This window comes from Pan troglodytes, chromosome 6 (assembly GCF_028858775.2).
Source record: "Pan troglodytes isolate AG18354 chromosome 6, NHGRI_mPanTro3-v2.0_pri, whole genome shotgun sequence".
NCBI classification, from domain to species: domain Eukaryota; kingdom Metazoa; phylum Chordata; class Mammalia; order Primates; family Hominidae; genus Pan; species Pan troglodytes.
This window is the reverse complement of record NC_072404.2, coordinates 143917420-143932839: the sequence shown is the minus strand read 5'-3', so window position 1 is coordinate 143932839 and position 15420 is coordinate 143917420. Positions and strand designations below refer to the sequence as shown.

At 45.9% G+C, this 15420-nt stretch overlaps 2 protein-coding genes across 3 annotated transcripts in view; one reads left to right on the top strand and one right to left on the bottom strand.

Annotated features, from left to right (window-relative positions):
• The window catches only part of LOC107971619 (serine/threonine-protein kinase tousled-like 2), a 49176-nt gene extending 42379 nt beyond the window's left edge, over positions 1-6797 (bottom strand). Inside the window, exons 1-4 of one of the 2 annotated variants that reach the window (XM_024353579.3) lie at positions 3622-6797; positions 2194-2274; positions 1292-1335; positions 139-234 (exon numbers count right to left, since the gene is read on the bottom strand). The gene's annotated coding sequence lies outside the window, so the exon portion shown is untranslated. The remainder of the gene's footprint in view (positions 1-138; positions 235-1291; positions 1336-2193; positions 2275-3621) is intronic. The other variant, XM_063815571.1, reaches the window with a different exon arrangement.
• An 864-nt stretch (positions 6798-7661) lies between these two features.
• Positions 7662-8211, top strand: LOC107976103 (small ribosomal subunit protein eS10-like). Its single transcript, XM_054656258.2, has one exon. It carries the CDS (start codon positions 7727-7729, stop codon positions 8093-8095), a length of 369 nt encoding a protein of 122 aa, XP_054512233.1. The 5' UTR covers positions 7662-7726; the 3' UTR covers positions 8096-8211.
• Positions 8212-15420: the final 7209 nt, after the last annotated feature.

Sequence of the window (15420 nt, the reverse complement as noted above, 5' to 3'; positions counted from 1 at the left end):
TCATAGGTAAAACTATGAACTTTTCTCCCTAATGCTTCATTCCCTGTGGGTAATTAATGAAAGAGAAACTTTGCTTGAGTGTTTCTGGGCATCTTGTCTCCTACAACAGGTGTCAAATTTCTCCAGGTGAATGCTTACTGGTAAGGGATTGGATAAGGAATGTTGCGGTGAGGATCGTGCAACTGGTGGAACACTTCTGCCAGGGCTGGTTCCTGGCCCGCTTCCCCCAGCAAACTGGCCAACAGGGAAAAACAGATATGAATAATTCAAAACAGTACTATGCTTCAGATAAGGAGAGTAAAAGATTAATACACAAACAGATCTTAATCATATGGCCCCTTTAAGTTAACACATTTTACTCTAGAGAGAAAATGCCACACAAGTCAAATTCTGCTAATTTTTAATGAGATTTTTAAGAAGGAGCTCCAGCAGAAATATACCAAGATATAAAGAAAACGTGGCTAGAAAGCTGAAGGTATACATGATTTTGAAAGGACATGAGAGAAGAATGTTTTCCCTTCTTGTCTCAAAATACACGAAGCAGAAATGCAGTGGTGCAGTGGATGTTAGTGTCTTTAGTAACCACTAACGATGGGTCAGGGAACTCACTACATGTTCCACTGGACTAAAGGGAGGAGGACAAAAGAAGAGTCCAAGTCATTCCACCTCAATCTTTGTAAGACACAAAACCTCGTCTGGCCAAGAGAAAAATCACCTCATTTGTGAATTCTTATATCATCACAGACAAGACACATAATAAATTTAAATTTAGGAAGGCAGCAGCAGTTTTCTCTTATTGAGAGATGGGGCAGCATTAACTGATGAAGATGGGGAGAAAGGGAAGAAGAGTACAGTAAAGGCAAAACATTACTTTCTTTCTTTTTTTTTTTTGGAGACAGGGTCTCACTGTCACCCAGGCTGGAGTGCAGTAGATCATGGCTCACTGCAGCCTCGACTTCTCAGGCTCAAGTGATCCTCCCACCTCAGCCTCCCAAGTAGCCAGGACTATAAGTGTGTGCCACCACACCTGGCTAATTTTTTCTGTTTTTTGTAGAGACAGGGTTTCCCCATGTTGCCCAGGTTGGTCTCGAACTCCTGGGTTCAAGCGATCCTCCCATCTCAGCCTCCCAAAGTGCTGGGATTACAAGCATAAGCCACCTTGCCTGGCCAAAATATTACTTTCTAAAGCCTCAAATGAACACAAGGATTTAGGGTTTTTTAAAAAAATCACTATAGAGTTTTTTTGTTTTGTTTTGTTTTTTTGTTTGTTTTTTCAAAAAATGTAACTTACCTCAAAGTAATCACTAATTTTATGTCCCCTAGGAGTGCCTTTCCCTGAAAATAAAACCAAAGTAAATACAGTTTTTCCAATACACATATAAACCATCATTCACTAAAATGTACTATACATTCAGTAACTACATACATTGCTATAAACCCAAGTGTCAGCTTTACTTGTAACAAATGAGCCAAAATACCTTAGCCTAAGAACAGACTATTTCCTCCATAAAATAAAGGACTGAACAAGCAGTGAAAGGAAGAATTTTTCACAGGTTTAAGATTCTGTAATTTTTCTTGTCACTTTGGGAGAATTTTGCTCCCAAAGACAAAATGAATTATCTGTAGATTTTAAAAGATAAGAAGGATGCAACAAGACTGGGCTTTCTATTCCTTAGAATGGGAGAAAAAAAAGCCAAGCCATTTTTTCTTTCTTTGATTATATAAAGATATTTGGCATTATAACCATCATGTTTACAGATTTATCCCCGTGGGTTCCAATATTCAACTAAACAACTGCCATGGAAGAGCAGTAGGCAGAAAGGACAGTAATGTAAATGAAGCACTTTCAGCTGGCTGTCATTAACAAATCACTGATCTAACAAAAGACAGAGTTAAAACTCTGACATAACCTCTTTTTTGTACAATATATGCTTGGTGTAAAGAAAAACCTGTGGTTAATAAGATTGTTAGCTTACAACAGGGAAAACAAAGAGTCCCCGAAAAACTAACACTGTTTTGTCAGGTGTATATCAAATGGCAAGTCTGTAATAAACAGTCTGATATTCCCTTAAGATACACAAACCTCCTTTATCAGGAATCCCTGTGTACAAACTAATTATTTAGTATGAGTTAGAAAATTCTATCTAAGTACATTAGAATTGAGTACTTTTGTTGATACGAAATTATTACTACCTTGGCTAGTTTCATATGGTTCAGCTTTTCTTTTCCGATTTCGCTGGTCATTCTGCTTTTTCTCGGGAGTCTGTTAAATACCTTATAAGTCACAATTAGCATTTTGGTAAATTTTTCACGTTAGGAAAAACAGTGAGTATACACAAAATATTGAATATATAAACAGATATAACTGGCCCAGACAAGTCCTGAATCACTGTCTTCCTCTTAAAACTGAGTATAACAAAGAGTATTAGGGTCTAGAATCAAACCATCCACACAATTTTTGGCAAACTGCTTAAAATATCAGAGCTTGAGTTTATTCATCTGTAAATCAGAGCTGCTACAAAACTTTCATAAGATATTTAATAGAGCACAAATGTAGGACAAATGTCCACCATATGTTAAGTTCTCAGAAAACTGCTGTTACACTACTTCTACTTTAAATCCAATCTTTTTTCCAAAAAGGAGAGATCTGCAAAGTACAAAGTAGGTGGCTACAGACTTACACTTAGACCCATCTACAGGCGGCTAGGTTATATGCCAAATAAAAAAAAAAAATCTCATGCATGAGGGCTGTGAATAGTTAAGCAAATGAACAAAAAATCTTCACCAGGCACTGTGGCTCATGTCTGTAATCCCAGCACTTTGGAGGCTGAGGTGGGAGGATGGCTTGAGTTCCAGACCAGCCTGGGCAACACAGCGAGGCCCCGCCTCCAAAAATATTTTTAAAAATTAGCCAGGCATAGTAGCACCTAGCTACTCAGGAGGCTGAGACAGGAGGACTGCTTGAGTTCAGGAGTGTCAGGTTACAATAGCTATGATTGCACCACTGCACTCCAGCCTGCATGACAGAGCGAGGCCATGTCTCAAAAAAAGTTGTAAAAGTAAAATCAGTCAATCAATTTTATCTTCCATTTAAACAGGAACAATATTGCAAATTTCTATCCTTTACTGATGGCAACTATGCAAAAATTTTAAGACATGTAAGATCCACACATGATTATAATAAAAACCCGTGAGGGCCACATCATAACCGTACGTATGCAAAGAGCACACAACTCAAAGGGGAGCAATTTACACAGAGTCTAACAGCACCCAGGGAGTTAATTAAGCAGTGCTATCTTTTCTGTGAGATGGGGGTCTCACTCTGTCGCCCAGGATGGTGTGCAATGGTGCCATCACAGCTCACTGCAGCCTCATTCTCTCGGGTGCAAACGATCTTCCCACCTCCAAGTAGCTGGGGCCACAGGTGTGCACCACCACGCCCTGCTAAGTTTTTTTGTAGAAACGAGTTCTCACTATGTTGCCCAGGCTGGTCTCCAACTCCCAGCCTCAAGCTATCTGCCCGCCTCAGCCTCCCAAAGTGCTGGGATTATAGCCTTGAGCCACCAAACCTGGCCCAAAAGTACAAGTATGAAAAGTCCTGCCATGAACATAGCTTCTTACCTCTACTCCTTTATCACTCAAGGATCTGACGCTACACAAGCTCTGGTTGGAAGACTCACTATTAAGTGGTCCCTGAACGAAAAAAAAAATCATAAATAAATAAATTTTAATCCTAAGAGGATAGCAAAACTGAAGAAGCAGCCTGATGATTTTTTTTTTTTTTTAGACAGAGTTTCACTGTTGTCACCCCGGCTGGAATGCAATGGCGTGATCTCGGCTCACTGCAACCTCTGCCTCCTGGGTTCAAGTGATTCTCCCACCTCAGCCTCTCGAGTAGCTGGGATTACAGGTGCCCACCACCACGCCCGGCTGATTTTTGTATTTTTAGTAAAGATGGGGTTTCACCATGTTGGCCGGGCTGGTCTCGATCTCCTGACCTGAGGTGATCCGCCTGTCTCGACCTCCCAAAGTGCTGGGATTACAGTTGTGAGCCACCGCGCCCATCCCTGAGGGCTCTCTTTATTCCTGGGAAGAATGCGACTTCAGCGTTTCTCATCTTGCCCTGACTTTTCTGTTGCTGAGGCTGTCTCAGGCAAGTACTCTCAGAGGCAGGGGCTCCCTTCTTCTGCTCAATCCCTACTTGTGGAAAAGGGGCTCTTTCATAGGCATGACACACTGAGAATACTGGGAATCCAACGACCCTTTCTACCAGCTCATGGGACAGTGGTTCCACAACAGGAGAGACAAGCCAAGAGGACCCCAGGCTGCTGACCTGACCCATACCCTCCTAGCGCTGGGGTAGCATTCACAGAAAAGCTTGCCATTGTCCCCACCTAGTTTACCGCTAGAACCCTGGCTCAGATACTTTGCCTAAGGGAAGAAGCAGGAACACAGAGTATCTCAAAGGACCTAACTTCACTTGCAAGAGTGTGACAAGTTTCAGTCTAAGGGTGTTCCCAAAAACAATAGGGGTTGTGGTACTAGGCAAGTGGAAAGAGGTTCCTGGATGTAATGAAGATACAGCCTAGACTATAGACTGGCTAGTTTGTAGGAGAGACCCAGGGCATAAAACAGCCACAAGGAGCCTTCCTTTTATAACTGACTAGTTCAGCAAGGTTGTAGAATACAAGACTGATAGACAAAAATCCATTTTTTAATACTTGCAATGAGCAATCTGAAAATGAAGAAAATAATTCCATACACAGAAGCATCAAGAGGAAGAAATAATTTTATATTATAAACAATAATAATTTATTATTGTTTCGCCATGTTGGCCAGGCTGGTCTTGAACCCCTGACCTCAGGTGATCCACCCGCCTCCACCTCCCAAAGTGCTGGGATTAAAGATGTGAGCCACCGCACCCAGCCCCAGCTGACTTCTTTGTAGAAATTGGTAGGCAAATTCTAACATGCATATGGAATTGCTAGGAACCAATCCTGAAAAAGTAGGAAGGCTCATACTTCATCACCTAAAAACAAAGCCACAGTAATCAAGACAGTACAGTACTAGCATAAGGTTAGATCAATGGAATAGAACTGAGAGTCCAGGAATAAATCCATAATTGTGGTCAAATGATTTTTGACAAGGGTGCCAACACAATTCAATGAGGGAAAGAATAGTCTTTTCAGCAAATGGTGCCAGGAGTAGATAGCCACAGGCAAAACAATGAAGTTGTACCCTTCCTTCACATCAACATAAAAATTAACTCAAAACAGGCTGGGAGCAGTGGCTCACTCGTATAATCCCAGCACTCTGGGAGGCCAAGGTGGGTGGATCCCTTGAGCTCAGGAGTTAGAGACCAGCCTGGCCAACATGGTGAAACCCCATCTCTACCAAAAATACAAAAAATTAGCAAGGCATGGTGGTGTGCACCTGTGGTGCCAGCTACTTGGAGGTTGAGGTGGGCAGATCGCTTGAGCCCGAGAAGCAGAGGTTGCAGTGAGCCAAGATCGCGCCACTGCACATTGCACTCCAGCCTGGGTGACAGAGCCAAGACCTTGTCTCAAAACAAAACAGTTACAAGTAAAATAAAAACATGTTTATTACTTAATTTTAAAAGCAATTTTTCCTATTTTTATGTTACTGCTGATATACAGAAATTATTAATTTTCATGGTTTTTATTTAGCCAGTCACTTTACTGAATTGTTCTTCTTAATCATTTTCAGTCTTTTCCTTTCTTTCTTTCTTTTTTTTTTTTTTGGAGATGGAGTCTCGCTCTGTAGCCCAGGCTGGAGTGCAAAGATGTGATATCAGCTCACTGCAACCCCTACCTCCCAGATTCAAGCAATTCTCCCGCCTCAGCCTCCCACGTAGTTGGGATTACAAGCACACACCACCACACCTGGCTAATTTTTTTGTATTTTTAGTAGAGAAGGGGTTTCACCATGTTGGCCATGCTGGTCTGGAACTCCTGCCTTCAAGTGATCCGCCCACCTCAGACTCCCAAAGTGCTGGGATTATAGCCATGAGCCACTGCACGTGGCCCAGTTTGTTCCTTTCCATTTAGTTGTCTAGGTATAAAATCATAGCATTTGTAAATAACAAGGTTTTATCTTCCTTTCTATAATTTATACCTCATTTGTTTTACATTTTACTGCATTGAATAAAACATGAAATAATAATCATAGAAAACATTTTTCCGTTCTTCATTTTCATGGTAACACTTCTAAAGCTTTACCATTAAAAACTATATTAACCCATTTATGCCCGAGGTTGCAAATTTTTTTCTGTGAAAAATCAGACCTTGGTGATGACCTTGAACAGTAGGATATCAATAACTCCCACAAGCTTAGCAACCCAATAATGAAACACTAAGCATAAATGGGCTAAGACCCCAAATGGACAAAACAATCTTGAAAAAGAAGTTGGAGGTCCCACACTTCCTGGTTTCAAAACTTACTACATGCCGGGCGCAATGGCTCATGCCTGTAATCCCAGCACTTTGGGAGGCCGAGACAGGCAGATCACCTGAGGTCAGGAGTTCCAAGACCAGCCTGGCCAACATGGTGAAACCCCATCTATACTAAAATTACAAAACATAGTCGGGCGGGATGGTGCACACCTATAGTCCCAGCTACTCAGGAGACTGAGGCAGGACAATCGCTTGAACCTGGGAGGTGAACGTTGCAGTGAGCTGAGACTGCACCACTGCATTCCGGCCTGGGCAACAAAGTGAGACTCTGTCTCAAAAAATAATAATAATAATAAATTTTTAAAAATTTGGCCAGGCGTGGTGGCTCACGCCTGTAATCCCAGCACTTTGGGAGGCCGAGGCGGGCGGATCACAAGGTCAGGAGATCGAGACCATGGTGAAACCCCGTCTCTACTAAAAATACAAAAAATTAGCTGGGTGCAGTGGCGGGCGCCTGTAGTTCCAGCTACTCGGGAGGCTGAGGCAGAAGAATGGCGTGAACCCGGAAGGCGGAGCTTGCAGTGAGCCGAGATCGCGCCACTGCACTCCAGCCTGGGCGACAGAGCGAGACTCCGTCTCAAAAAAAAAAATAAATAAATAATAAAAAATTACAAAGCTATAGTAATCAAAACATCGTGGTATTGGCATTAAAGACAGACTTATATCAATGGAAAAGAATGGACAGCCAGAAGGAAATCCTCACATACATGGTCAAATGATTTTTGATAAGGTGCCAAGGCTATTCAATGGTGAAAGTCAATTTTTTCAAAACCTGGTGCTGGAGGCTGGTGCGGTGGCTCACGCCTGTAATCCCAGCACTTTGGGAGGGTGAGGCGGGCAGATCACTTGAGGTCAGGAGTTTGAGACCAGTCTGGCCAACATGGCGAACCCAACCCCTACTAAAAATAGAAAAATTAGCTGGGCATGGTGACACATGCCTGTAATCCCAGCTACTCGGGTGGCTGAGGCACGAGAATCACTTGAACCTGCAAGGTGGAGGTTGCAGTGAGCTGAGATTACTGCCAGTGCACTCCAGCCTGGACGACAGAGCGAGATGGTCTCAAAAAATGGTGCTGGAGAAACTGGATATGTACATGCAAATGAAATGAAAGTTGGACCATTACTACATGCAAAAATGAACTCAAAACACATCAAAGACCTCAACATAAGAACTAAAACTAGCTTTCCAGCCCCGGCCCCGGACCCTGCAGCCGCAGAGATGTTGATGCCTAAGAAGAACCGGATTGCCATTTATGAACTCCTTTTTAAGGAGGGAGTCATGGTGGCCAAGAAGGATGTCCGACATGCCTGAGCACCCGGAGCTGGCAGACAAGAATGTGCCCAGCCTTCATGTCATGAAGGCCATGCAGTCTCTCAAGTCCCGAGGCTACGTGAAGGAACACTTTGCCTGGAGACATTTCTACTGGTACCTTACCAATGAGGGTATCCAGTATCTCCGTGATTACCTTCATCTGCCCCCGGAGATTGTGCCTGCCATCCTACCCCATAGCCGTCCAGAGACTGGCAGGCCTTGGCCTAAAGGTCTGTATGTGAGGAGTGCTGTGCTACCTGGTGCCGACAAGAAAGCCGAGGCTGGGGCTGGGTCAGCAACCGAATTCTAGTTTAGAGGCGGATTTGGTCGTGGACGTGGTCAGCCACCTCAGTAAAACTGGAGAGGATTCTTTTGCATTGAATAAACTTACAGCCAAAAAAAAAAAAGAACTAAAAGTATAATCAACTCTTACAAGAAAACAGGGAGAGCCGGGCGCGGTGACTCACGCCTGTAATCCCAGCACTTTGGGAGGCCAAGGTGAGTGGATCACCTGAGTTCAGGAGTTTGAGACCAGCCTGGCCAACATGATGAAACCCCATCTCTACTAAAACTACAAAAATTAGCTGGGCGTGGTGGCGGGCACCTGTAATTCCAGCTACTTGGGAGGCTGAGGCAGGAGAATCACTTGAACCCAGGAGGAGGAGTTTGCAGTGAGCTGAAATCGTGCCACTGCACTCCAGCCTGTGCTACAGAGACTCCATCTCAAAAAAAAGAAAAAAAAAAAAGAAGAAGAAGAAAACAGGGAGAAAGTGTTACGGCATTGAATTTAGCAATGATTTCTCGAATGTGACACCAAAAGCAGAGATAAAAACAGTAAAAATACATAAAATAGACATCAACATTTAAAATCTGTGCATTAAGTGACACAATCAACAGAATAAAAAGGAAACCCATGGAATGGGAGAAAATACTTGCAATTTATATATATGGTAAGGCATTAATAACCCAAATATATGAATAACTGCTACAACTCAACAACAACAAAATAAACAGCCCAATGAAAAAATGGGCAAAGGACTTGAACAGATATTTCTCCAAAGATACAAAAATGGCCAACGACCACATGAAAAGATGCTCAAAATCACTAATTTTAGGAAACTGCAACTCACAAAAAGACACCGCCTCACATCCATTGAGGTGACCACTACCAAGAAAACAAAAAACCAACCAACCCTACAAAATAACAAGTATCGGTGAGGATCTGGAGTAACTGGAATACTTGTACACTGTTGATGGGAATGTAAAATGGTGTAGCCACTATGGAAAACTATGGCAGTTCCTCAAAAACAGAATTATCATATGATACAACAATTCCATTTCTGGGAATATACCCAAAAGAGTTGAAAGCAGGGACTCAAAGAGATAGCTGTGCAACCACGTTCACGGCAGTATTATTCACAATAGCCAAAAGGTGGAAGCAACTCAAATATCCATCAACAAATGAATGGATAAACAAAATGTGGTGTATACATGAAATTCTACATTCTACAACATGGATAAACCCTGAGAGCATTATGCTAAGTGAATAAGCCAGTCACAAGAAGACAAATACTTTGTGATTCCACTTAGATGAGGCACCTATAATAGTCAAATTCATAGAGTCAGAAAGTAGAATGGTAGCTGCCAGGGGATGGGGAGGAAGGTGGATATGAGGAGTTGTTTAATGGGCATTTCAGTTTTCATTTTCCTAGGTAAAAAAAGTTCTGGAGATTGGATGCAAACAATATGAATGTATTTACTACTGACCTGTACACTTAAAAATGGTTAAGATGGTGGGCCGGGCACGGTGGCTCAGGGCTGGGCGCGGTGGCTCACGCCTGTAATCCCAGCACTTTGGGAGGCCAAGGCAGGTGGATCACGTGAGGCCAGGAGTTTGAGAGAAGCCTGGCCAACATGGCGAAACCCCATCTCTACTAAAAATACAAAAATTAGCCGGGTGTGGTGGCGGGCGCTTGTAATCCCAGCTACTCAGGAGGCTGAGGCAGGAGAATGGTTTGAACCCAGGAGGCAGAGGTTGCACTGAGCCAAGATCGCACCACTGCACTCCAGCCTGGGCAAGAAGAGCAAAACTCCATCTCAAAAAAAAAAAAAAAAAAGGTTAAGATGGTAAATTTTATGTTATGTGTATTTTACCACAATTAAAACGTTTTTGAAACTGTATTGTTTTTAAAATTACAAAGTAGGAATGACTATTGAGTTTATCCAATTTTTTTTTTAATTATTATTGACTGGGCATGGTGGCTCACACCTGTAAGCCCAGAACTGTGGGCGGCTGAGGTGGTGGATGATTTGAGGTCAGGAGTTCGAGACCAGCCTGGCCAACATGGTGAAACCCCCATATCTACTAAAAATACAAAAATTAGCCAGGCATGGTAGCACACACCTGTAGTCCCAGCTACTTGGGAGGCTGAGGCAGAAGAATCGCTTGAACCCAGGAGGTGGAGGTTGCAATGAGCTGAGATCGCACCACTGCACACCAGCCTGGGCAACAGAGCGAGACTCCATCTCAAAAAAAAAAAAAATTATTATTTATTTGCTGTGTTGTAAAGTAATAACAATAATAACTAACACGTAGCACTTTTTTTAAACACAATCCTCAAAAGCTCACATAATGTAGCACTTTACAGGCAAGACATTCTATATTAGCACATTTAATCGTCACAGCTTATAAAAACAGACCCTTGGCCGGGCGCGGTGGGCTCACGCCTGTAATCCCAACACTTTGGGTGACTGAGGCGGGTGGATCACAAGGTCAGGAGTTCAAGACCAGCCTGGCCAAGATGGTGAAACTCTGTCTCTACTAAAAATACAAAAAATTAGCTGGACGTGGTGGCAGGTGCCTGTAATCCCAGCTACTCAGGAGGCTGAGGCAGAGAACTTCTTGAACCCAGGAGGCGGAGGTTGCAGTGAGCCAAGATCACACCACTGTACTCTAGCCTGGGTGACAGAGCGAGACTCCGTCCCAAAAACAAAACAAAACAAAAAAAGCAGATCCACATAAATATATCCAACTGATTTTTTACAAAAGTATAAAAGCAATTTAATAGGGTTCACCCCTGTGATCCCAACACTTTGAGAGCATGAGGTGGGAGGATTGCTTGAGGATCACTTGAGCCCAGAAGTTTGAGACCAGCCTGGGCAACAAAGCGAGATCCCATCTGTACAAAAAAATGAAAAAGTCAGCCAGCCATGGTGGCACTGTCTGTAGTCCTAGCTCCTAGCTAATTAGAAGGCTCAGGTGGGAGCTCAGGAGTGCGAGTGCAAGGTTACAGTGAATTATGATCACAACTGCACTCCAGCCTGGGCAACAGAGTAAAACCCTGTCTCTTTAAAAAAAAAAAAAAAAAAAAGGCAATTTAATAAATTACATAAATTGAAAAAAAGAGACTTTTAAATAAATGCTACTGGAACAACTAGATGCATAGGCAAAACAAAAAAACAAAACAAAACAAAACAAAAACCTTGCTTACACCTTATCAAATATTAACTCGGCCGGGTGCGGTGGCTCACGCCTGTAATCCCAGCACTTTGGGAGGCCGACGCAGGTGGATCACCTGAGGTCTGGTGTTCAAGACCAGCCTGGCCAACATTGTGAAACCCCGTCTCTACTAAAAATACAAAAAGTTAGCTGGGCATGGTGGCGGGTGCCTGTAATCCCAGCTACCTGGGAGGCTGAGGCAGGAGAATCGCTTGAACCTGGGAGGCAGAGGTTGCAGTGAGCTAAGATCGCACCATTGCACTCCAGCCTGGGCAACGAGAGCGAAACTTCGTCTCAAATAATAATAATAATAATAATAATAAATAAATTTTTAAAAAAGAAAAAACAAAATAGATCAAGAACTTAAATGTAAAACATAAAACTGTTAAGAAAAAAGGGGAGAAAAATCTCTACAACTTAGAACTAAGCCAACAGTTCCTAGACTTGACACCAAAAGCTCTAATCCACAAAATGAAACACTGATAAATGGAAGCTCATCAAAAGTACAGAGTAAGACCCTGTAAACAGGATGAGGAAACAAATTACTGACTGGAAGAAAATATTTTCAAGTCACACATCTACCAAAGAACTTGAGATTAGACTATCTAAAGACTTCCAATTAGAAAACTGGCAAAAAAATATGAATAGACATTTTACTAAAGAGGATGTAGGCCGGGGGCGGTGGCTCTCCAGCACTTTGGGAGGCTGAGGCGGGCGGATTACCTGAGGTCGGGAGTTCGAGACCAGCCTGACCAACATGGAGAAACCCCGTCTCTACTGAAAAATACAAAATTAGCCAGGTGTGGTGGTGCATGCCTGTAATCCCAGCTACTTAGGAGGCTGAGGCAGGAGAACTGCTTGAACCCAGGAGGCAGAGGTTGCATGCAGTAAGCCGAGACCATGCCATTTGTACTCCAGCCTGGGCAATAAGAGTGAAACTCCATCTCAAAAAAAAAAAAGGAGGGGTGATGTAAAGATGGCTAATGAGCACAAGAAAAGATGTTCAACACATTAGCCTTTAGGGAAATAAAAGTTTAAACCACAATGAGATTTCATTACACACCTTTAAGAATGATTAAAATAAAAAATAGCAACAACGCTAAACGCTGTCAAGGATGTAGAGAAACTGAATCACTTACATGTATTGCTGGTGACAATGTAAAAAGGTAAAGCCTTTTTTGACGGTTTCTTTTAAAACTAAAAATGCACTTAAAACTTATCATTTGACCCAGCAATTGTACTCTTGAACATTTATTCCAGAGAAAGAAAAACATGTTGGTGTAAAAACCTCTATAAGAATGTTCACAGCTCCTCCCCCTCCCCCTCCCCGTCCCCCTCCCCCTCTCCCTCTCCGTCTCCCCACGGTCTCCCTCTGATGCCGAGCCGAAGCTGGACTGTACTGCTGCCATCTCGGCTCACTGCAACCACCCTGCCTGATTCTCCTGCCTCAGCCTGCCGAGTGCCTGCGATTGCAGGCGCGCGCCGCCACGCCTGACTGGTTTTCGTATTTTTTTGGTGAAGACAGGGTTTCGCTGTGTTGGCTGGGCTGGTCTCCAGCTCCTAGCTGCGAGTGATCCGCCAGCCTCGGCCTCCGGCGGTGCCGGGATTGCAGACGGTGTCTGGTTCACTCAGTGCTCAATGGTGCCCAGGCTGGAGTGCAGTGGCGTGATCTCGGCTGGCTACAACCTCCACCTCCCAACCGCCTGCCTTGGCCTCCCAAAGTGCCGAGATTGCAGCCTCTGCCCAGCCGCCACCCCGTCTGGGAAGTGAGGAGCGTCTCTGCCTGGCCGCCTATCCTCTGGGACGTGAGGAGCCCCTCTGCCTGGCTGCCCAGTCTGGAAAGTGAGGAGCGTCTCTGCCCAGCCGCCATCCCATCTAGGAAGTGAGGAGCGTCTCTGCCCGGCCGCCCATCATCTGAGATGTGGGGAGCGCCTTTGCCCCACCGCCCCGTCTGGGATGTGAGGAGCGCCTCTGACCGGCCGCCACCCCGTCTGGGAGGTGAGGAGCGTCTCTGCCCAGCCGCCCCGTCTGAGAAGGGAGGAGACCCTCCGCCTGGCAACCGCCCCATCTGAGAAGTGAGGAGCCCCTCCGCCCGGCAGCCACCCCGTCTGAGAAGTGAGGAGCCCCTCCACCCGGCAGCCACCCCGTCTGGGAAGTGAGAGCGTCTCCGCCCGGCAGCCACCCCGTCCAGGAGGGAGGTGGGGGTCAGCCCCCGCCAGGCCAGCCGCCCCGTCCGGGAGGGAGGTGGGGGGGTCAGCCCCCCGCCCGGCCAGCCGCCCCGTCCGGGAGGGAGGTGGGGGGGTCAGCCCCCCGCCCGGCCAGCTGCCCCGTCCGGGAGGGAGGTGGGGGCGTCAGCCCCCCGCCCGACAAGCCACCCCGTCCGGGAGGTGGGGGGGTCAGCCCCCCGCCCGGCCAGCCGCCTTGTCCGGGAGGTGAGGGGCGCCTCTGCCCAGCCACCCCTACTGGGAAGTGAGGAGCCCCTCTGCCCTGCCATCCGCTCCGTCCGGGAGGGAGGTGGGGGGGGTCAGCCCCTCGCCCGGCCAGCCGCCCCGTCCGGGAGGGAGGTGGGGGGGGTCAGTCCCCCGCCCGGCCAGCCGCCCCGTCCGGGAGGTGAGGGGCACCTCTGCCCGGCCGCCCCTACTGGGAAGTGAGGAGCCCCTCTGCCCGGCCAGCCGCCCCGTCCGGGAGGGAGGTGGGGGGAGTCAGCCCCTCGCCCGGCCAGCCGCCCCGTCTGGGAGGGAGGTGGGGGGGTCAGTCCCCCGCCCGGCCAGCCACCCCGTCCAGGAAGGAGGTGGGGGGGGGGTCAGCCCCCGCCCGGCCAGCCGCCCTGTCCGGGAGGGAGGTGGGGGGTCAGCCCCCCGCCCGGACAGCCACCCCGTCCGGGAGGTGAGGGGCGCCTCTGCCCAGCCGCCCCTACTGGGAAGTGAGGAGCCCCTCTGCCCGGCCACCACCCTGTCTGGGAGGTGTACCCAACAGCTCATTGAGAACGGGCCATGATGACAATTCCGGTTTTGTGGAATAGAAAGGGGGCAAAGGTGGGGAAAAGACTGAGAAATCAGATGGTTGCCGTGTCTGTGTGGAAAGAAGTAGACGTGGGAGACTTTTCATTTCGTTCTGTACTAAGAAAAATTCTTCTGCCTTGGGATCCTGTTGATCTGTGACCTTACCCCCAACCCTGTGCTCTCCGAAACATGTGCTATGTCCACTCAGGGTTAAATGGATTAAGGGCGGTGCAAGATGTGCTTTGTTAAACAGATGCTTGAAGGCAGCATGCTCGTTAAGAGTCATCACCACTCCCTAATCTCAAGTACCCAGGGACAAAAACACTGCGGAAGGCCGCAGGGTCCTCTGCCTAGGAAAACCAGAGACCTTTGTTCATTTGTTTATCTGCTGACCTTCCCTCCACTATTGTCCTATGACCCTGCCAAATCCCCCTCTGTGAGAAACACCCAAGAATGATCAATAAAAAAATAAATTAATTAATTAAAAAAAAAAAAAACAATGTTCAGAGTAGCTTTGTTCATAATAGCCAAAAACTGGAAACAAACCAAATGTCCTCATGGAGGCAATGGTTAAGCAAAGTGTACTATATCCACACCATGGAACACTGCACAGCAATAAAAAGGAATGGCCTATTTATATACGCAAAATCTTGGAACTTCAAGGAAATTATGCCAAGTGAAAAAAAGCCAATCTCAAAGGCTGGGTGCGGTGGCTCACACCTGTAATCCTAGCACTTTGGGTGACCAAGGCAGGAAGATTGCTTGAACCCAGGAATTCAAGACCAGCCTGACCAATATAGTGAGACCCTGTCTCTACAAAAAATTTAAAAATTAGCTAGCGTGGTGGTATGCACCTGTAGTCCCAGCTACTCTGGAGGCTGAGATGGGAGGATCACTTGAACCCAGGAGGCAGAGGCTGCAGTGAGCTAAGATCGCACCACTGCATTCCAGCCTGAGTGACAGGGTGAGACTCTGTCTCAAAATAAAAGGTTGTTTACTTTGTGACTCCATTTATATATATTACATTCTTGAAATAATGAAATTATAGAGGAAAATAGATCTGTAGTTGTCAAGAATTAAGTTTTTAAGGGAGAGTGGGTGGGTGTGGCTACAAACGCGTAGCAGGAAAGAGCC